At 44.5% G+C, this 23,680-nt stretch overlaps 2 protein-coding genes across 7 annotated transcripts in view; one reads left to right on the forward strand and one right to left on the reverse strand.

Annotated features, from left to right (window-relative positions):
- Positions 1-735, reverse strand: part of lyrm4b (LYR motif containing 4) — a 31,562-nt gene extending 30,827 nt beyond the window's left edge. For both annotated transcript variants that reach the window (XR_014116812.1, XM_027013296.3), the window contains exon 1: positions 615-735. Coding sequence is in view for 1 of the 2 variants with exons in the window: in XM_027013296.3 (XP_026869097.1) it covers positions 615-700 (86 nt within the window). In the remaining variant the exon portion in view is untranslated. The remainder of the gene's footprint in view (positions 1-614) is intronic.
- A 94-nt stretch (positions 736-829) lies between these two features.
- fars2 (phenylalanyl-tRNA synthetase 2, mitochondrial) overlaps positions 830-23,680 on the forward strand; it is an 85,494-nt gene continuing 62,643 nt past the window's right edge. For 2 of the 5 annotated variants that reach the window (XR_014116811.1, XM_035530836.2), the window contains exon 1: positions 832-958. The gene's annotated coding sequence lies outside the window, so the exon portion shown is untranslated. Of the gene's footprint in view, positions 959-985; positions 1,219-13,825; positions 14,082-23,680 lie in introns of those variants that run through there. The other 3 variants (XM_081695720.1, XM_027013266.3, XM_027013267.3) reach the window with 3 other exon arrangements.

Consider the following 23,680-nt stretch of genomic DNA (forward strand, 5'->3'; position numbering starts at 1 on the left):
ATTGGGCGAATGTAGCTTTACACATCCTAATGAGGAATCAATAATGTAGGTTGATGTTTATTGGCTAGCCTAGTTAGCACCAAAAACTAAGTCAAACACGTTTACAAGCGCTATTATTTTAATAACTAATTGATGAACACAACATGCCTGATTTCATGTTCATTCAGTGTCATCACATTTTTCAAAACGTGTGCTGTTAATTGTTAATGGATTGTCAACGGTCTCACAGAAAAAAACTATCATCCACATCTACACTCATCCAACACTATATTAAAATGCCAACTTTCTTAGGTAATTACACATATTTCAGGAAGATTTTAAAGGTATGCAGTTACAGCCATCCTCTGCCCCTTTCTTTACTGCTTAGCTGGGGACCAGAGAACAACTGTCGATCGGATACTAGACGACAGTCAAGGTAAACCACAGCAAAGACACAGCGGTGTTGCTGAGGTTTCAGCTGCTCCCCAGCTCATGTCGTGTTTTACATGTGAAGCTGAGCTAGATAGTTAGCTCAGTTACCAACTACTACCGTCAGCGAGTCACTTCGCGCATTTACCTCATACACTAACACGTAATTGTACTGGTTGTATGCAAAACGCCACTGGTATCGTTACCTGTAATTATAGGAGGGGAAAGCCTTGCTCTCCTTTAACAGCAGTCGATACAGCGATAACACCTGCGCTTTGCTGGTCGCTGCCATCTTCTCACAAACGCCCAATCCAGGACCCCGGAATGTGTCCACAAAGTGTGCCTGACGAAATGTTCCGGTTTTATTCTGACATTTCGCTACTTGTAATATAATCCGCGACAATTTTACAATACGTAGTATATATACAACTATAAAAAAAATTACAAGATATAAATAAAGTAATATAATTCCGATTAAAACAAATGTTCTATAATATTTATCTGGCAGAAAGTAGATATCTCCAAAACATAACGGCCAGCACTGGATAAGGTGAGTGGGGAAGCTTCCAATGTATGTTAGTAATCAAGCAGTTTTTCCTTTAAACTTTATTTACCCCGAATCTAGGTGCGACTTCACAACGCTGTGCCCGTTCAAGGGAGTACCTTTGGTTGAACAGTGGAAATAAAGTGTTTGCTCCCCCACTGACAAGTTGATTGTGGACTGTAAGCTAGCTGGTTAGGCTAGCTAAACAGGGCTACAAATGGCTGGATATCGTTATTAAAATGTCGTTTCCAAGCAAGTATAAAGCAGTAAGCGACATTCTTCTCCAAGGTGTTTGTATGGTGGTAATGTAGTTAGATAACACACGTTGGTATTGTGGCGGCTGAGTAGATAAATAGCTGATGGCAGCATAAAGATTGCCACGTTTTGAAATTTCATACATGGCAGTGACCTTTCTGTTAGTCCAGTATATGTGCAGCGATGCAGAAAGGTGTACCAGAAACGCAACCACAACTCTAAACGTATACTGTCTACCACAACGTTTCAATGTCGCGAAATCTCACTTCATTTCTGGAGAAGGGAGAAAGTGCTGTAATCTGCATCGTTTGTGTCACAAAATGTAGTGTTTTTGTATTTTAGAGCTGGTGTTGGGGAAAGCTTGGGGTGTCATGTTGTAGAATCAGATGTTTATTGTAGTTAGTAATTGTAATTTTATAGGCTATAAGGGTTATTTTTAATGAAATTTCCCTGTAGCTAGCTCTGTTCTTCTGAGTAAAATGATTTTCATTTGTTGTTGTTGACTTAACAAGGGTAATGTCTGTCAAGCAAATGTTTTTACTTTTCCCCCTCAAACTTCTAATTTAAATAGCATCTAACCAGTGGGTGACTTTTGTTAGCTAATGCTGTAGGCTAGCAAAAAGGATAATCATAAGGAAGTTGGTTGTTTTATTATGACTGGCACCCTCCTTTCAGTAAGCTTCGTGAGCTGAGAATTGCTAGGGGTGCTTTTTCATTGTTCTTTAATCACAGAATTTACTTTTTCAGAGGCATTTTTCCTGTGGTGTGCAGATGTATTTCTCATAGTCTCTTAGGTGTTGTAGAGTAACTTTGCATTAGTCATACATACGGCATTGTTTTTGTAGGTGCTGTCTATGAATTTCAGCAATGGTCTTGCTTAAAGTCTCCGCATGCTGATCATCTTTTTGAAAAACAGACCATTTTTTCTGTGTGTTCTTCTCTCACAAATGTCCCTCCTCCTCCTTGTCCCTGCTATGCAAAGAATAGATTGTGTTGGGACTGCGGTGATGGATGTTTTGTTCATGATGCATGATTGAGATGTTGTGCTCAGCACTGCGGGGAAGATGTTTGGGGGTCAGGGCTGATGCGGGAGTGGATTTAAAGTGTGTGCACTCGGCAATGCTGGCTGGAGAAAGGTCACAGACATGTCCTGTTTGCAGATGTCCTCACTTTGAGTAGAAAGGTCAAGCGCAGCGGTGGGTCAGTGCAGCAAGCTGTAAAAGAGGTCAATTGATCCGATTGATTCTACATTCAGGGGCCCAATTAACAGAGGCGATGAAAACCCAAGTTAAGATGTCAGAGGGTAGGAAAAAACAGACTCGCTAAATGGTGATTGATGATGCCGCATGGAGAGCGTTTGTTTGTCAGGCTAGGTGTTTATCTCTCTCCTTCGTGTCTGTTTTTCTGTTCATGGTTGTAAATCTGTCAGACGATCAACACATTTTGTATACACTGTAGACTGGGGGGAAAAAAATCTTAGTAGGACAGGTCAGGACAAGCTAACAAAAGAAAGTAAATGACAATAACTTAAATATATCCAGCATGTATTTGGATAGAAAACCAGGCCCAGAACTACTACGGTGTGGTCTGATTTCAGATTTTGTGGCTGGTTAAAATGTAGCCTAGTTTGACTGAGAAGAAAACTCATACAGACCAAGCACATTAAAAATAGCTGACACTGTTTTTTGTACCTTGTGCAGGTTGATGGTAATTAGGTTCTACAGGGAATTCCTTTGCTGATATTACAGTTCATTAATTTCAGTGGGTGTTTTTTTTTATATATACATAAGTATTGCTAAGTTGAGTAATATAATTTTTCACTATGATGCAAGTTTACTATGCCAGCCTTTTGTCAAGTTCACACATGGCATTTGAATCTATTCAAAGAGTTATCTAACCAAACTATAACAAAATCAGAGCCACTTCTCCCATCGTGCCTGTGCATGGCTCAGTTGCCGTGCACGGGTTTTTGGAGGAGGTGCGATGAGGGGTTACCGCTAAACCAGAGCTGCCCACTATGCTTCATTTACCCCGAAACACATTTGCCTGGAGTGGGAGTGCAGGGGTGAGCCAATAAGCATTTAGACTAGGTAGATTCTGGTTTCTTTTAGGGTTGTGATGAGGCCAGAATTGACTTTGATACCAAAGCGATACTGTGTCATAAAAACCCCACAAAAATATGAAGTCCTTCCATTGTCTGAGCGTAAAATGTTTATTGGATTGAGCAAAGAAAAATCAAGTCTGTATTTGCAAACTTGCTATACAATAAATACTTCAAAGAGGGCCTCTGCTCTTCTGAATTTACATTAGTGAGTTTCTTTGCCTGTTTAAGGTTCTTAGCTAGGCAAATCAGTGCATCTATGTGGTCTGTCAGTCTGATTCTCTTTGGACTGCTCTATTTTAGTATTTGGGCTTCTGTGCTGTCTTTGGGTCTTTCTCGCACAAATGCAATGGACTGGATGAACTTGGAGTGGTAGAAGTTGAATTCTGAATAAGGAAAATGAGTGAGAAGATCCTATATAATTTAAGGTTAATCTGTGCACCCATTGCTCCTTTTAAACATCAGTATTTTACCTTTTAAACGCAGCGCACACGAAATTTAACAATTAAGTAAGCTACTTGCTTGATAGCCTGTTGGCAATAGAAACACGAACATGTGAACATCATGAGCTCACACGCTAATTATTAGTAATTAAGAAGCAATTAGCTTAGCTCTGCATAAAACGGTGAAATTCTCAACAGAGCATTTCATTAATCACTTAAGAAAGCTCCCCAGCGTAGCCTTCACCTTTGCCAACCTTCGTCTTTTCAGCTCTTTGGCTGTTTTGCAGTGAAGATATTTATAACCTGTTTTGCATACTGGTTTTGTTGTATCTAGCCATCTAGGCCCACACTTGAGCCCGATTTTCCACATGTCGCGGACGTGAGAGGAGTTCTTCCAGTTTTGGTGCAGTCTCCGCGACTTCTTTTCTCGCTACTACAGCCAGCTTGGCTTGCATGTGTAACCCATCAGAATCAAATTACCTTGCGCATTTTAATTTCCCTTATTCAGAATCATTTCTGAAAGCTATATTCAGAATTGAAAGCATCGAACTGAATTGTTTGCTACGTTGTAGTATTCAGAAAGCACCGAACCCTTGATGTATCGTGCAACTCCTAATTTCTTTCGCTATTTAATGTGGCCGATAACCGCCTACTACTGCAAGATTGACATGCAAAACGACCAATCACAAGACAGCTATTCTGGCATGACGTATAGAAGGCAGCAATCTTGAAAATGGAGTAAAATCAAAAGAGCCTCTCAGTAAACACAGATTGCTAGTCCAGTAAGGCATTCATGCTAAATGTTGGTCTGTTGCACTTCATTCTTGGACTTTTGTGATCCGCAGGCAACTGGGAAGTTTGCAATACAGAAGCAGTATGCCAGTCTCTCTGTCAAACTGTCAATGATTTAAAATATAGCTAACGGTTTTCCCAGAGCCTGTTGGCAAATAAGTAATGATGCCTCTTAATTATTACTAACAGCTTTAAGCAGAACTCTTTAATAATTTTTAATCATAAGCTATAACATGGACTTTTGGTCAGATCAGCCAGATATATCGGGTATATCATATCTTGCTCTGAAAAGCTCATTTTACCACAATATGTGCAACCGTTCAATAAAGCTGAACTTGACCGCAACAACAACTTTTATTTACATCGATCCAGTACAAAATGATGCATAGAAGCCCATACACACACGAGTGAGTATAGCCAATTGGAATGTACCTGGCAGAATCTGGACAGTGTGGCCAGGTTAATGCACTATAGCTGTCAGACTCTCCATTCATGTGTGGCTGGACCATCTGTGGCTGAGACTACTGATCACTTGACACCCAGTGTTTTTGCGCCACCCTGCTGAACGGACCCAGCACTGCAGGCCTGGGAGGGTTTCACAGAGCTTAACGTTACTGAACAAGGCATCTACTGAAAGGGGAGTCACTGTCAGCAGGGGAGGCCATCTTCTTAGGAGGACAGGCACAAGTGGCTCGGGGAGAAGAGCCTCTCATTGATTTCCAGTGCAATTCTTTTTAAGAGCAGGCACAATTTGTCTTCCGTTTGTTGAGGCATTAAATCCAAGATAAGGTGCTGATGAGCACTGTGGGCCTGATCAGACTGCTTCTTTAGACATGTAAATGTTCATTGGTGAGAGATCATTCAAATGTGCTCGGTCGAAAACTTTCACAGTTTCGTCGAAAGCCACACTCAAGGATTTTTTAGACATTGTTTTGACATTGTTGCATGATTTTTGTCATCATTTACTGATTCATGCTTTTCACTTTCAGAGCAATGTGTCCTCAAAAATATCTTTCAGCATTTTAGAAAGTGCACCGGCAACTTTTCTTGTTCTGAGGTTTGACCATCACTTTGAACTGCCTCAGGCACAGGTGTCTGGGTAAATCCACAACTTAAATTCTCCTAGCGATGCCCTCCTCCGCGCTCTCATCTATGAGAGGGGAACGGCTGTTCATCGCAGTGCTGTATGGGTGAATGGGGTCAAAGCCCGCTGATCTGTCTCTCGTGCAGGAGGCAGCAAGAATTCAAGCTGGCCACGGGGCTGTGGTCAGATCTGTAACGCAGGCTCCATCTTTGCTTCCTCGCTACAACAGGAGTCCCCTGTCATAGGCTGACGCCTCTCTTTGTCTTCCCATTGAACATTGTACTGATGACTACATATTGCTGATTTGCTCTCTGCCGATGACATGCCGTGCTGTGGAGAACGGTAGAAGTGTCGGAATGTTGCTCCTTGATAATCCAGGCCTGTGAAAGCTCTGAGGAGGAACAGAAAGTACCGGTAGAACAGCAAGGCACTGTCAATCTGTCATTATTAGTGTCGGCCTCAAACATGGCAGCGTGGCTGCGTTCGGCAATCTCTCCGGACACGATTCGCAGCCTGCCGACAAGCTGCAGGAGTCGCGCGGCAAGCCGCGTAGGCGAAGCTATGCTGCGGCCTGAGCACAACCCAACGTCCCACTCTGGTAATGACCGGAGCAGGGAAACCAGTGACTTAACAGACAAGTCAAAGAGAATAATGGTAAAAAGAACTGCTAATTAGAATAGCCAAGAAATCTGTGCATGCGGTGCCCAGTTAAGGCTGGCGGGTGTTGGGTTTCCCAACTGAGGCAAAGTCCTGCTGACAAAAAAAAAAGAATAAAGTAGAAACGCTAATGTGGAAGAGACAACGATTCCCTCCCCCAGGCAGATTAACTAGCACAGCATATGTTAAAAGTGGCACCTCAGGCTGAATGTCTTTTTATTGATCCAAAAGCAGACCAGCTCTAAGCGTCTTGTTCCCTGTACTAAGGGAAGATCCTCCAATTATATGCTCATCACAAATCTTCTCTATCAGTGGTAGACCATGCAAATGAATACCTGCCTGAGGAACAGTTATGTTTAGCTTTTGTGTTTTGTTTTGTTTTTTTTTTGTTTTTTTTTTGTTTTTTTTTGTCGTCTTCCAGCGGGTTAACATCTGTGGTACATTTCTAATACTTTGCAGCAGAGTTTTAAACCTGGTCCACCATTATAAGTTGCATTGTTCTGCTCAACGGGGAAATTTTAGCCTTTGCTCCAAGTGTCTAATTGTGTAGCCAAGGACCTTAATCACTTTTTTGTTGTTGGTTTAGCAAGATGTATGTAATTATATTAGCCAGCTTTGGTAATGGCCTTGTGTTGGAGTTGTACCATTTGTTTGGCTGTCGTAGAGACAAATTAGCTGGAGTGATAATTGTTAGAAATTGCTGGAGATGCCCTGCAGTATGGAGAAGGATCACATTGCTCAGCGCCTTATAGGTGGAACTTCACCTGCCCATGTCTCAGTTTACAACATTCGTTGTTAATTAATGTAAATAATGCACACAAATTGCAATAGGCCTGCGTGTTGGAGTACAGCCTAGTATTTATCAGAACTTTCTTTGCTAAGAGGCTTTGCAGCAATTTTAAAAGATGCGTATACCCATTTGTGTGTCAACGTTTACTAGGAAATTTGCCAGAAAACACATCCACACCATCACAGTTTCTTCCACATTATAGCATGGATGCCATGCTATCCATATGTGAAGGTTGTGGTTTGCTAATAAATTGAGTGGATGCTAGCGCGGCAGTATGTCTGCGAAGAGCTCTCTGCTCCAGGCTCAGGAAGGCTTGGGGCTCGGCAGGGTTCTCCCATCTGCTTGCTAAAGCTCTTCCTGGCCATGCTGGGCCTTCTGCATCAGGCCACGCTCACAAAGAGTGCCCTGCACCGCCGCCACTGTGCCAGCTTTTGCTTTCTCGTGGAACGTGGGAAATGCCCCCTGCCAGCACTCCATTCACTTCCTCCCGCCCTCGGTACCCTTGCGGGAACGCTGTGGCTTTAGCCTGGCACTGTGAGTGGAGCTGGGTGTGGTTCTTATATAAGCCTATTCTCCATTCATACTGATGTAGTCTAGCAATAAACTACTGTGATTATTTGAATAAATGATCTTCACGGCTTATGCACTATGTATATATAATTCCTCTCTCAGCCTTCCAGTGTGTGGTCATATCTTTCCCCCCCCCCCCACTTTAGATAGATAGATAGATAGATAGATAGATGGATGGATGGATGGATGGATGACAGCCCTGTTACCATGTCCCCCATTACTCTGTCTGACTGGTTAGCTGTAACCATTTTGTCTGTCTGCTCCTGAGTCTTCTGTCCACTCATTCTCCACCACCTTCACGATTGAATCCCAGTTTGCATATGTACGTACGTATGTATGTTTCTAAAGTCTGGAAATTAATTCTTGCAAGCAAGTATTTTGCCTGCACAATAGCACCTGTGTTTTGGTTTACTGAAGGACAGTCAATAAAGGCCTCTTTGCATCACTCTCCTTTCCGGTCCTCATAATAGCCTTCCACTTGGACTTATTAACTGGGCTGCAATTTATTCCACCGGCTTGTCTGTTGTCATCAGTGTTTCTGTCTGATTAAGACCAGCCACATACAGTCTTTATTCTCATAGTTGCCTTGCATTGTTGCAGTGGAGAGCTATTATCATTACACAGCATAGTGTGAAAGTAAGCAGATGAAGTCACAGCTTTTGTTGTTTTGTCTGTACGGAAGCGCATTGTATTTGAGATGAAGCCGTGCAGAATCTCAGCTTCGGTCAAAGGCTGTATACATCTCTGAGGAGTGAATCATATTGGAATCACACCCCTTATTAAACACCGCCCCACCATTTCAGGGAAATACAAGTCATGTGCTCGTGTTAGCATAATCGTAGGCAAAACTATCCTGGTTAATGCTTCAATAACGGAAGCATGTGATCCATATCCATCGTCGGCCATTGATTTTCTTCCTTGCTGATGCTCTATAGGACTATAATGAGGCCAGTTTTAGTTCTTGCTTGTTTCAGAGGTCTTTGGCCTTCAGTATTCAGTATTCAGTATCTGAATCACATAGCTATTGGGGTCCAGGTCAGGTGTGTGACGCAGCCAATCAAAAACACCGAAAACCCCTGAATGAGTGGTATGTTTTGAGTCCTTGTCCTGATGTCATCCCCTCAGTTTTGAGGCATTTGGTTGGATCCGATCAGTTAAGATGCCTCTGTATACTTGGGAATTCATCCTGCTGCTGCTGCCGGCAGCCACAAATGAGGTGGTTTTCCTGGCGGCTGGACACGCACGTTTCACAGATGAGGTCGTATGGATCGGATGATGAGCAGTTCCTTGTTTTCTCCACACTTTCCTCATTACATCTCCGGTAAAGGCTAATTTTCATCTCTTCAGTTCATTCGAGTTTTTTTTTGCCAGAACTAGGGGCCTTATTCTTTAGGTAATCTCTAATATGGCCTTTCATTTCTGGGGGCTTCTACCTTGGTAACCCTGTAGGGTCTCGATTTGATGGAAGGTGTTTTTCAGTCCTTTACTGCTATGATCTACTAGGTGGTTTGCTGTTCAGCAGTGTTCAGTAGTGCACTGTTGCTTCTTAATAATATCGAACAATGTTTTAATTCTGGCCTGCCTTGCTTCATTGTGGCTTGTCTTACTTGCATTGACTGTTCCACATGTTGCTGGATATGTCAACCAACTTATGTTCCCAAATTTTTGTATTCATAAAGTTTGCTGTTTCAGTTTTTATGGTGGCAATTTGCATTAAATCTAGATTGTGAAGAGTGATCAGATGAATTTCAATTAATTGCAAAGTCATTCCCTGTCATGCAAATTAACTTAATCACCAAAATTACTGCATTTCAGCCCTGCCACAAAATGACCTGCTAACATAATTTCAGTTATCTTCTCATTAGCACAGGTGAAAGTGTTAACAGGGACAAGGCAGCTGATATCACTCTGTCATGCTAATTAGAAGAGCAGGCTGGTTGCTTTAAAAGGGTGGTGGTGCTTGAAGTTTTCTTCGGTTACCCATGGTTACCTCCAAGGAAACATGTGCAGTCATCATTCCATTGCATCAAAAGGGCTTCCCAGGCAAGGACATTACTGCTTGTAAGAGCACCTAAATCAACCATTTATAGATACATCAAGAACTTCAAGGGGAGAGGTTCAATTGCAGTGAAGAAGCCTTCAGGGTGCCCAAGAACGCGCCGGGACCGTCTCCTATAGAGGATGCAGCTATGGGATCGGGTCACCACCAGTGCAGAGCTTGCTCAGGAATGGAGGAATACAGCTGTGAGCGCATCTGCAGTCATAGTGAGGCGAAGGCTTTTGGAGGATGGCTTGGTATCAAGACGGACAGTAAAGAAGCCACTTCTCTCCAAGAAAAAACATCAAGGACAGACTGGCATTGTGCAGGAAGTATCGGGATTGCACTGCAGAGGACTGGGTGAAGTTATTTTCTCTGATGAAGCCCCCTTCAGATGGTTTGGGACATCTGGACAAATGATTGTCTGGAGAAGACTACCATGAGTCCAATGTCATGCAAACAGTGAGGCATCCTGAGACCATTCATGTGTGGGGTTGCTTCTCATCCAAGGGAGCAGGTTTGCTCAAAGTTTTGCCTAAGAACACTGCCATGTACATTTTCCAAGAGCAACTTCTCCCACTAGACCAGGAGCAATTTGGTGATGAACAATGCTTTATCCAGCATGACTGAGCACCATATCACAAACCAAAAGTGATAACCAAGTGGCACAATGAACAAAACATTAAAATTTTGGGTCCATGGCCAGGAAATTACCCAGATCTCAATCCCATTGAGAACCTGTGGTCAGTCCTCCAAAAGAGGGTGGACTAACAAAAACACAGAAACTGCTCAACTCCAAGCACTGATTAGGCAAGAATGGGCTGCCATCAGAAGCTGATATCCAGCATGCCAAGGCGAATTGCAGAAGTCTTAAAAAAGAAGGGTCAACACTGTAAATATTAAGTCTTTGCTTAAACCGGATGTATTTGTCATTAAAAGTAAAAAACAAAACTTATGAAATGTTTATAAATGTATATCACTATACCTTATAAACACCTGATGAAAAGATCTAAAAGAAACTGAGGCATTAAACTTTGTGAAAACCAAAATTTGTCAGTCTCATGACTATAGATTACCCGCAAGAGATTTAAATAATTAATCATTTGAATTATAGCAGATGTCCTTTAACCTCAAAGGCATTATTTCCTTTAAGTGCAGAAGCCAAAACAGCAAAGCTTGCCACATCCGTTTACTTATGCACTACAATGTACAGAACTGGTTTTCTTGGGATATATTTTTTTTATTATTGTTGTTGTTTCTGTTTCAAGTAGGGATTAATTCAGGGAGATTATAAACCACTAGCAATACATCAGTGATATGAAAGTGCTTTTTTTTCTCAGAACATGAGTGTTTAATGAAAAGAACACTAAACTTTTTATGCCTTTGTCTAGTTTGAAAGATGCTTGTCTGCAGACCCACAGGGGGTTATGCACAAAGTCGCTAAGCTAAGGGGTCGGTCTGCTAACAGACACCTGTGATATAATAATAACTGATGGATTGGTAGAAGTGAATTCTCCCGCAATGTAATATCCTTTGTAATGTTCTAGGCTTGAGTAAGAGTAATGGGAGAAGTGCTTCAAACTCTGGACTGTGTGCCCCAAGAAGGGCTTCAGAGTTCGTCTGTTATTAAAAAGTCATGAAGGTGCAGCAGACCTTGAATTAAAGTCTTGTGCATTTGTGAAGGGGCAGGATCAACCAGGACAAGACACTTCATTATAAATGAAGGCGCTTTCATAATTGACCTGGTCGTGGCACGGGAAGCAGAAGAAATCTGCCTCCAGACTGTGAAAGCATGATGAATTGCATTGTGTGTGCATGCGTGTGTGCATGCGTGTGTGAGTGAAACAGTTTAGATGAGGCATTAGCATGACAGTTGTATATGGACGCACTTTTCGCACTCAGACTGCCATGGCGACAGTCTCGGTCTCCGGGAAGGCTCTGTCACTACTAGCTCTGCTGGCCTTCTTGACAGTCCACTGTACCATTTTTGGTGCTTCCTGATTCCTACAATGCTTGCGTATCATTTTACAGCACTGCTTATTCTTAATGACCAGACATGTGTTTGGTTTGGTCCACTGTAAACAGTCCTGTGTAAAAGTCATAATATCTCTCAAACATAGATGATATGTGTCGGCATTATCTGTAAGGTAACAGAAAGGGGAGCCTGTCATTTTTATTTTTTGGTGACTGGATTACAAAAGCCCTGTGGCCCCATGTATGTTAGATTTCTTTTTTTTCCTTAAACAGTATTTCTTGTTCTTCATGCAACACATAAATATCAGACCATCAGCCTTTGTTCATGAAGTTCTCTGGCACACAACGCGTCTCACTTCACTACCTTTTACTTGAAACTTTCATGTTTCTGCATGACACTTTTTGTAATTATAATATTTCAGTGAAACAATCTGGAAGTGTCACAGTGTGGCAGTGCTTTATAGACCAGAAAATCTTACCTAGCAACATAATACATTTCAGACACCAAAGGACAATGTTTTGTATTGATATTTTTCGCATAAATTTCATTTTTGAAAAAAGACAAAATATTTGTTCATAAATAATTGTATGAGTTCATTCATGTTACTGGGAAAGTTAGGATTCATTCATAAATTTTATTGAGAATGTAATGATTCAGTTATGTTACTTGTTAACCTCATTGGAATACTTTTTGAGTAAAAATATTGAAATGTATGAAATAGATTGTGCTGTGCGCATGCTTCAGATCGTAGGAAGGGAAACTCCGCTTCCGTTGTGACTAAAACCATCCCAAAGCCTGTTCCATCTCCTTCAATCACACGCTTCTATGAGCACAGGCCGGATCTTTGCCCGTGTGATCCCTCCTACACACTTCCTCAAAACACACACACACACACACACACACACACACACACACACACACACAGATATGAACACACAATGAGCTCGAAAACTCTCAGGTGTTGCTATTTTTGTGTGCTGTCACTTCTCATCCTACTGAACCAAAAACCAAACAGGAAGCAGCACCCAAGCCTTTAGTTTGGAAGTGCTGGAATGTGTTTTTATGGATTAAGCAAGATTAGGTTCCTTATTGGGGTAAATGCTTAAGTTCTGTCTTCCTTTCCTGCTGACCTGACTTTTAATTCAGATGTGAAATGCGGAGAAAACCTTTGCAGAAATGCGTTGATCCTTTGCTGTTTACTCAGATCAAATATGAAGGGGCTGAATATCTCAGAGGATCTCCTGCAAAGAGTCCTGAAGAGAGTCAGTTGGACTTGTTAACTGATGCCAAGAATCCTTCAGAAGCAGCCTTACCCCCAACCATTAGACCTTTTCCTCTCAGCTTGTTGCTTCACTGGGGTCTCAGCAACATCCCTCTGCTATGTCCTTGCTGTCTTACAAACATGTGTCCTTACTTTGACCCTCTGTGTGGTAACAACACTCTGTAAAGTCCCACAGCTGAAAGGAAAGAAGGTGGCAAAGTTCCTACACAACCGAACGACGTGTCTGCTAAGCAAGCAGTTGCTCACGCTAGTCTCGCGCCTGTCTCATGGCTCCTATTGCATCAGATGTGACAGTTGGCGTGGGATAGATGGTGTCAGCTCGACAAACCGAATACATTTGGCCCCTGGGGGTCACGGGGGGGTGGCTACTTCCAATGCTGCAGGCTCTGCGAGGAGCAACGCACGCACGCACGCACACACACACACAAAAGGAAAATTGAGTGTGCAAGTTGAGGCAGGTCAGTGAAGACTGCAGCTTCCACACATTTCCTGGACACTCATAAAAGTTTACCTTGTTTATACTGTCGCTCCCAACTCACGATCTGGGCTCTGACAACTGCTTTGGGGCTCTGCTTCTGAAAATCACCTTTATTGCATTTTTATCCCTGCTAGAGCAGCTTCAGGACTCTACTGTATCACAAAGTTTTGCTCAGCATTGCAGTTGCACTAAAAACACAATTAAAATATGCTGTTACTAAAGCCCTCACCCACCCACTTTGACCCTTGCTTTGCTTGTATTGTTTAGAACTTCCTGCTGAGTGCCGTTTAGCACATTTTGTCTTTGCTGTTTAAAGTTTTATGCTAGCTTCCGTATTACCCCGTATAATGGAGACAGAAAGGTGAAGACAGCATGTGTGGGATATGAAGAAACTAGCTGAATAAGGATATGTGGGTGGTGACGTAGCAGGGAGCAGGATTTGTTGCAGAGGAAGAAAGCAGTGCTGGCCAAGGCGACATGGACGCCATCGAGTGCGTGGGTGCTAGCGGCACTCCCCTGCTTTGCCTCGGAAACGGCGTGCCAGCCGTGAGGAGTGGCACCTGTGCCCGGCCCAGGCCAAGGGCCATCTTGGCGTGGAGCCCGGCGCGGTCTCTTAGCCTGGGCCGCGTTAGGGCTCTCTGTGTCCTGTGACTGGCTCCAGCGGGTGAGTGCAAGTGTGCAGAGAAGGTGGGCGATCGGGGTGTGGGACGACGGGACGTTTTGTTCTGCCCCAACCCACACACACACTCACACACACACACACTGCTTGACCCTTCACTGAGTCACCATCTGAGGTGCGAAAGCCATGACGAGGTCTCGCCATGCCGCATCAGCGACCTTATGGAGGGAAACTCCTTTCTCGCCCTCCGAACTCCTCGTGGGAGGAAGGAAGACAGGATGGAGAATCAGAGGTCGCGTTTTTTGCCTACTTCAGCAGATGTGACTTTTATTATAGGAAAATACTTCAAGTTGCAATTGATTGACTCTGATACCAGCAGCCCTGAAACCTGCAAAGATGCCTAGATCCTGCCAGCTAGGGAAAAGGCTTGTGATGACAGTAAATCCTGCCTCATCATGCCTCGGCTTTTGTTTTGCTATAATAAATGGACTGACTTGAATATGTTGTTGCTTCCCCAAATGCGCTGGCCAGCCCCGATCCCTTTCACAGTTACAGTACGTCCTTTTCACTGTGCTGTTGCAATAATAAAGGATTTTTTTTTTTTTTTGAGCTACGGAGAACACCAGTGCCAAGGTCACGCTCCGCCGAAGGACATGCGTTTGCCAAGATTTAGCCAAGCTGCGTGTGTGTTACTTCATATGCGATTTCATAAACATCTTTTGTTCTCCTGAATAATTGGTGACAATTTCAAAAAGGAAGGAAAAAAACATTGCGGCCGTGTGGCTTTCCAGCGACTGCTCTGAGACCCCTGCTTGTGTTGGCTGTCTTTCTTATATGATTGTCTCTCTTGACCTTGGCTCTGCTTTTGCGGCGCCATTAATCCACGGCCTGCTCCTCAGAGGACGCTGCTCTGTCACTCCTCTTCAAACCAATTTATTTATTGATGGTGTCCCTCAAACCGCACACTCTCGGAGGAGTCTGGGGGATTGAACGGCGTGCCCCCCTCGACCCCCCGCTCCCCTGCTTCAGGCAGCGCCTCAGAAGGGTCCCGCTGCTCTTTTCTGGCTTTGTTTTCCTCGCACTTCATTTCGTAGAGGTCCGCGTCCTTTCTTTCCGGAGCCCGATCTTGAATAAAATTATACTGTCCACAGGAATTCCTAGTTAAATGTTCCGTGTGTAGGAATAATCCGGGTCTGAATCTCAGTCCCTTTAATTGTCCTTTCTAATTTATCACACTTCTCAGCCTTTCGGTAAAAACTGCTTTGCACAAACCGATATTTGGTGGAATAACCCTGATTTTCAGTCACGGCTTTCATACATCTTGGCGTTCGGTCCGGGTGATCGCCTAATCAGCGCCTCATTAAGGACGACGAGGTGTGGCTGTGCTTGAATTGAAAATGCACTGGAATGGAACGGCTGCCATCCATGTAGAGCTGAAATTTTGGAGTGGTCTCTTCATTCCCCCCCCCCCCCCCCCCCCGAGCTGGATATGTACGCGCGATCCTGGCCAGGCCGAGGTGGCATACTGATGCGGTCATTATAGCACAGAGGTGTCAGTTACGGGTCCCCTGTAGTGTCTTTGCCCTGTTCTCTCTCTCCCTCTCAGTGGCTGACCTTCACGCTGCAGGCCGAGAGCGGTTCTGCTCTGTCAAAGCCGTTAGGGCGCAAGCACGGCAGGAGGGCATTAGCATCGGAGGTTAATGATCACGCACACTCGCTGTCCTTGAGGACGTCTTCAGCACTCCCTCTAATGGGCCACGTAGCGGTCGCGCTGCACCTGGACATGTCGGAGAACGCAGACGCCTGTATTACGCGGGGCCCCGCGCTCATCTTTGCAGGGATCATGGCTGGGTCATCTGCAGCACACTCCTTGGATGGGGTCGATGAGTGGCCGTAAAGCAGGGACGCTGCAGTGGAGGTCCCGCGGGAGACGGGCAGCAGGCGTGATCATTCCTGAGCCTGCAGGGCTGGGGAGGGGATCTGGAGCTCATTTGGGTTTTGTTTTCAATGCGCTTGCCAGCCACTTTATTAGAAACACCTCGCGGGCATTTACTGGTTCATCTGTTGCCAGGCTTGGTTTGTGTTGGCCATGCTTTAGCCTGGAACTGTTCCTCTCCAGACTCCAGACTCCAGAGTCCAAGTCTGCTCGTAGCCACTGGTATTTATTTGAGATAATAGAACACAGGTATTTCCATCACAGCTTTTGAGTTCCAGATACTACAGATTTTCTACCCTCTGTTTAAATAGGAATCAGACATGGTGACAAACCGTCCAGTCAGTTACGTTTAACTGGTTTACTACTAGGCGTTGCAAAATCCACAAACAGATTTGGAATCGCTGTCTGTTTGGAAGTCTGCGGTTGAATACCTCTACTTTAGCCTTTCATTTCTGACTTTTGCACTGCTGTTGACAGGATATTTCCAGGTGGCAGTTCACACTCAATTCATCATTTGACACTGACACACAAAATTCCAGCAACAATATAATATCCACTCCCATATCACTACCATGTCAACTTCACTATTATGCTGAGAATGTTACACCATCCAAATAAATATAGTCTGATCTGTGGTCCGAAACTGGCCAACAACGAATGAGGAAGAGAGTGTGTGATGATTTCTGCATTGCAACAGATGGGTTACACTCTGAGTTTTTACACTTCAAAATGCACCTATAAGGTACGTGATCCAAATAAAGTAACAGTAAGTGCAGGTACAAGGTATTTCTGTTACAGTGGCTAACGAGTGTATATCATGGCTGCAACTGCTTATGGCTAAGCTTAATATTATGGGTACTCCAGAACTGTTCAACATGTGCTTATCATTACATAGGGAAATTAGTTGCATTGTGCTACATTGTGGATTCGGCTGTGCAAAGAAAATGAGACAACGGCATACAGTAATAATTTATTGCCCCAGGTTGCTAAAATATAACGTGTGCTGGAAGAATCTTGCACAGACCTGCAGAAATTGGCTGATATTGGTTGAGATGTTCTTTTGTGTCAGCCTTTTGATATGTGGGTCTTATGATTGCCATACTGTTTTTTTAATCTTTTTCTAAGATGTTTTTTTTGTACATGGAACAAGAGGCTTTAAGTAGGCTAATCTTCTTCTGAGATGTAAGCCTCCGTGATGTACTGATTAACCCTCCCATAAATTACGAGCACAGTAACTGCTCATGTCATATGTGTTTTTGTTTTGTTTTTTTGTTTTTTGGGTTTTTGTTTTTTTTTCCCTGTTTTGCTGTTGCACATCAACATCAATTTTATAATGGATGGGAAATTAAAAAAAATTCATGGGTAGGCCTATGTTGTGAGCAAAGCATATGGCTGATTTGCTAATAGATTTGTTCTATTCATGCTTTTATTTGTTAACTACCCGTAGACATTTCTACTTGCATGAAGCCATTGAGGACACCGGTTGTACCGGTGGCCTCTTATAACAATGCACTGCTCAGCTGGAAGATGCCGGAAGCATCTGCTCTGGTGCAGCCGAGGTCCTTGCTACCACTTTGCCCTATGCCCACCGGAGCTCTCTATACTTCCTGGCAGTGCCAGTCTGCCCTGACGCTGCGCGGAGTCACGGTCGCTCGACACACGTCGGCCAACCGGTGCCTGGGCGGGGGCACCGTGCCCACTCTGCATGCCAGGCTGGTCTTCTGAAAATAGCCCAGAAAAAGGGAGGGGGGGAGTGCTTCGTGGGAACGACGTTGAGAGGACGGGTCCACGGCAGCGGCATGCTCCAACATGTCCCGCCGTACAGGCCTGCTTTAGCGCTGTCAATAAGTGTTTAGAGCTGAACATGCCTCCGCCTTCAGCTGACTTGGTGACAGTGCACACCAGTCCCCTCCACGCTGTCTCAGCTCTGTCACACTTGTTTCCTGTAGTTTTAGTGCACACCAGTCCCCTCCACGCTGTCTCAGCTCTGTCACACTTGTTTCCTGTAGTTTTAGTGCACACCAGTCCCCTCCACACTGTCTCAGCTCTGTCACACTTGTTTCCTGTAGTTTTAGTGCACACCAGTCCCCTCCACGCTGTCTCAGCTCTGTCACACTTGTTTCCTGTAGTTTTAGTGCACACCAGTCCCCTCCACGCTGTCTCAGCTCTGTCACACTTGTTTCCTGTAGTTTTAGTGCACACCAGTCCCCTCCACGCTGTCTCAGCTCTGTCACACTTGTTTCCTGTAGTTTTAGTGCACACCAGTCCCCTCCACGCTGTCTCAGCTCTGTCACACTTGTTTCCTGTAGTTTTAGTGCACACCAGTCCCCTCCACACTGTCTCAGCTCTGTCACACTTGTTTCCTGTAGTTTTAGTGCACACCAGTCCCCTCCACGCTGTCTCAGCTCTGTCACACTTGTTTCCTGTAGTTTTAGTGCACACCAGTCCCCTCCACGCTGTCTCAGCTCTGTCACACTTGTTTCCTGTAGTTTTAGTGCACACCAGTCCCCTCCACGCTGTCTCAGCTCTGTCACACTTGTTTCCTGTAGTTTTAGTGCACACCAGTCCCCTCCACACTGTCTCAGCTCTGTCACACTTGTTTCCTGTAGTTTTAGTGCACACCAGTCCCCTCCACGCTGTCTCAGCTCTGTCACACTTGTTTCCTGTAGTTTTAGTGCACACCAGTCCCCTCCACGCTGTCTCAGCTCTGTCACACTTGTTTCCTGTAGTTTTAGTGCACACCAGTCCCCTCCACGCTGTCTCAGCTCTGTCACACTTGTTTCCTGTAGTTTTAGTGCACACCAGTCCCCTCCACGCTGTCTCAGCTCTGTCACACTTGTTTCCTGTAGTTTTAGTGCACACCAGTCCCCTCCACACTGTCTCAGCTCTGTCACACTTGTTTCCTGTAGTTTTAGTGCACACCAGTCCCCTCCACGCTGTCTCAGCTCTGTCACACTTGTTTCCTGTAGTTTTAGTGCACACCAGTCCCCTCCACACTGTCTCAGCTCTGTCACACTTGTTTCCTGTAGTTTTAGTGCACACCAGTCCCCTCCACGCTGTCTCAGCTCTGTCACACTTGTTTCCTGTAGTTTTAGTGCACACCAGTCCCCTCCACACTGTCTCAGCTCTGTCACACTTGTTTCCTGTAGTTTTAATGCTGCTCATTTTTTTTTTTTTAACAACTTTGGATTTGGTTCTGTCAACTTTGGATTTGTGCTCTGGAAAATGTTCTTTCAGCATTAGGATACTCTCACTGGATATGTGCTTTTTCCTGTGTGCACGGTGACTTCTTATCCTTATATCATGTCTGGTCTTTTCCGTGCTGGAGGTTAAGCAGATGTTATACTGGCTGTCTTTTGCTTTGGTGTTTGATGTTTTCTGTACCATTGCTTTTTTGTGTCGGGCTCATAATGTTCACTTAGGGCTGAGATAAAGGTTTTCAGCTAAAGGTAATCTGGTCTAAACTCAGGCTGAGTTAGAAAAGCTTTTGAAAGCTATACAAAGAAAATAATTTGAGGAAAGTTTCTGCTTCTTGGTCATGACAAGGCATGCAAAAAACCATATTATGTGACTTTCAAGTGAAACGTACAGATATTGCATAGGTTACATTTAAATGTCACACCAATACAGTTATTAATGATAAACATAATGTTCAGGCTGCGTTAGGTAATGATGCATTGTGATAGGCATATTGGTAATGAAACCTATACATCATAGTTACCAAGGAATGCTGCCATCTGGCTACGCATAACCACGAGCGCAAACAAGCACAGACTATTATAGAGACAGGATTTATGAGCCATAAAGCTAGGGATAGAAATCCTGAAGAAGTCCTGAAATGACATTCAGAATTTCATATATATAAAGTAAAATTTGCATCAGCCAAAATTTGCAAGCTTTGAAACTATATATAATATGGAAATGAAGCTATAAGTTGCAGCTCTGAGGATTTGACTTGGGAATGTGCTGCTATGAACTCTCCATCTCTCCTCTTATTACTGATTCACAGTGTTTCAGAGTTGGCTGACATTGAATGACCCTGTTTTTGGCAGGGCCATTATGGGTGGGGGGCTGTTTGTGTGTGTGTGTGTGTGTGTGTGTGTGTGTGTGTGTGTGTGTGTGTGTGTGTGTGTGTGTGTGTGTGTGTGTGTGTGTGTGTGTGTGTGGTGGAGTGGTGCTCTAGCGGTGTGGTCATGTTGGTGATCTGAAGTCAAGAGCTGTACGAGTTATGACTATACTGAGTGCTCGTACTCTGGAAGAGGCCAGTCTAATTCACACCATCAGTTACTTACACACACACAGACGCTATGCTGTGGTCTCTCTCTCTCTCTCTCTTTCTCTCTCTGCTTGCACACCCCTCTCTGCGTGCAGTAGATTACATTCACTACGCAGACAAACCCCGACTCATACATCTGTCTCGCTCCTCCTGTGGTCCACGGATGCTTTACTCTCCGTCTACCTCCTCCTGTGGTCCACGGATGCTTTACTCTCTACACTTCTCGTTTGTCTTCTCTGGTTCTGTCCCTGTCCCGCTTCTGTTGCCTTCTTCCTTGTGTCCTTGGTCACCTGTTCGGTTGCGTTCCATGACGCTTTCGTTCTCCGCTTCTCTCACTGCTTGCGCTCTCTCTCTCTCTCTCTCTCTCTCTCTCTCTCTCTCTATCTCTCTCTCTCTCTCTCGCTGTCAGACTGTGGCTGTCGTTCTCTCTCCCCTTCCCATTTGCCTGCTTTTCTCCATCTGTCTCCTGGTTTGTTCTGGTTCTTAATCTCCCGACCTTTCTATCCCTCCCTTAACTTTCTTCCTGTGTGGAAGTACTCGGTTGCCGTCTTGCTGCTGTATCCTTTGATTCTGCGTTGTGTGTGTGTGTGTGTGTTGTTTTGCATTGCACTTGCTTTCAGCAGTCTGCTCTCGTCTCCAGTTTCAGAGAGCGCTTTCTGCATCGTCACGCAGTCTGCTTTCGCTCCAACCATGTGAGCAACAGCACAAGTAAATTCTGTGGTTGCAAATATTTGTGCGCAATTCCCATCCGCAGGTTTGACCCTAGTCAGACCCTGATCTCTTGATTGCCATCATTGGTAGGTCCTATTCCGCAGCCTTAAACCATCTTGCCTCTCATCACCCTGTCTTCCTAATACTTGTCCTTTTTGGAGCCTTAAGCAGTTCTGGATGTATTATAACCTGTTAACTTGAATTCATTATACAACTGATTCCTAGTTGTTTCGGTCTGCTTCTAGTTTCGGTGTGGTCAGAGTTTTTCTCTTTCCTCTCTCTCACTCTCCCTCTCACTCTCTGCCCCACTCGCGCTCGTCTGTCCCATTTTCTCTCTCTCTCTCTTTGTAGAAGGTCAGGGCACGGTGCTCTGAAGACGTGTGCAGGCCAGAATGGTCTGAACGTTGACAGCAACGTGCTGTGCTTCATAGTCAGGGCTGAAGCACTAGTGCAGCTTCAGTAGGCAGGCTGGCCCACGTGGGCTACAGCTACCTATAGCGCCAGTGCGGCTGCTTGCAGCTGCGTTCATGGCGTACCTCAGACACTGCAGTAGAGTCGCACTGAGGGTAGCTCCTAGTCGACTGACGTAATCCTGCCACAACGAAAGGAGCTTCAGATTTTACATTCTTGTAATATTGTCAAGAGTTGTGCTGTGTGTTAGCAGTGAAGCAAATGCTTCTTTTAAGAGAATGAGGTATGCCGCTTGTGAGTTTTCCAACACAAGTTCAGTCTTTTGACCAGATGTGAGCTCCAACTCAAAACTACACCATGAAATTTCCCCCTCTATGCATATACACGCACAGCACACAACACACACACGCGCACACACACAACGATTCTCAGTATCATCAAATCTGAGTCATTATAACTAACAAAGTAAGTTCATAACCAAAGGTCTTATTTAACAAATGTGCACATTTAGCATTTCTATATTTTTACTGCGCAAATGACTGTCAAGGTCAAGATTTTTCTTATTTAATAACGAAACCTCCTTTCCCAGCAGCAGCTTACACCAAACACTGTAGCTGCTGCTCAGATCTAGTGCAGAGAGGCCACTTAGTCCAACCTTGATGTATGTAATTATATAAACACAAGAGATTGCGGGATTGCTGCAGATTTCTTAACTGTCACATTAGCATTAGGATTCTTTTTCACTTGTTTGACACCTCCATTGCATCTTAGATGAGGGTGCGATCATGCTTTTGGAGCCATTCATGCAGAAATCTGAATCATTCTTGGTTCATAAATCCAGATAATTTTTGGTTCATAAATCCCAATCATTCTTGGTTCACAAACTTTTTTTTTTCTCCCCCTCCAGACTGCTGTGAAACAGCAGCCCTGCTTTGCCTTTACCGCGCGCAAACACACCCCCGACGGCCACGAGCGATTGCTATGCAGTGTTTCACAGTGCTGCAGTGACATCATCTCGCCTGCGCGACTTCAAAGGCGTCTGCGGCGTGTTCAGATCTGTGGGAGAGAGGGTGTGGAGGAAGACCACGGCGGGCTGCCTCACACGAGCACACGGCACCGTTCAGCAGAGCTCCTCAAAACCCTTGGCTCTTTCTCGGCTCCCGCAGGACCGCACAATGGATCTGGAGGGAAATATTCCCGGTTTTATCCCCGTACTAGGGCGACCCTCGTCTCTGTGTTTTGGGCTCCCACTCTGAGGCGGGCTTAGGCCTTCTGACGCCTCTCGACGGTGGCTGGGAATCCAGGTCAAAATAGGTCAGACCGCATTCGTGCCGAGTCCTGGCAGGTCCACCGTGACCTTTAACCTCTGGGCACATGGCGTGTGGCACACTGGACAGACACCTTTACAAAATACTAGCTCCGTTAAGCTCTGTAACAGTCATAGAGAAAATTTAACCAGAGCAGCCCCTCTGCACCACGTGCTCAGCTGTGTGTGTACTTAACGAAGACTAAGGAATGGCCCAGTACACTTGTGTAAAAGCAGTTTTCCTCAAGAAATTGAAATAAGATCACGTACTCATAAATGTACCAATATCTATGTGTGAGAATCCCTCTAAAACTGAAGCTAATAGTATATTAATACAGGTATCCCATTTGTTTTTAGTTCTACAGAGATACTTAGAAACATTTTGTGGCCTAAATAAAATAACATCGGTTTTAATCAGAACCGTTTTACAGCTGCCTTCAAAAATAGCCAAGTGTTGGCACTAGCCCCCGCGTTTGTTAGCACAACCACATAATCTTCCTGTTAATAGCACCACGTGACTGAGAGAATCCGAGTTTGCCGCGATCGTGGTATTTCACTTTTGGAGAACATCTTTAGCTGGTTCTGAGGTATGTTCACCTTTCACCGCCATTTGAAAGCTGTTTCGTTTGTATTTGTACAAGGGATGGAGCTGAGGGTTGTTCAGTGAAGCAGTGGGGCCAAAACTACCACATTTTGATGGCGCTTTTATCCCAAGCAGCTTACAATTATGATTGAAAACAATTTGAGCAATTAAGGGCCTTTGCCCAGGAGGGGCTTGAACTGGCAACGTTCTGATTACTAGTTGAGTACCTTAACCACTGTGTTGACAGGCTTCATCAGGCTGCGGATTATTCTCAGTAAGTTGAGCTAAACCACATTTGCTACTAGATAATGACTTGTCCTTGGTTTGCAAATGAGAGATTGCTGCACACCTAGTTAACAAACCGAAGCCTTATCAAGAAGCAGCATTAGCATGCAGCTTTGTTGACTCTTCTGCACGCTTG

Source organism: Electrophorus electricus, chromosome 14 (genome assembly GCF_041902795.1).
Source record: "Electrophorus electricus isolate QZ-2024a chromosome 14, ASM4190279v1, whole genome shotgun sequence".
In the NCBI taxonomy this organism is placed as follows: domain Eukaryota; kingdom Metazoa; phylum Chordata; class Actinopteri; order Gymnotiformes; family Gymnotidae; genus Electrophorus; species Electrophorus electricus.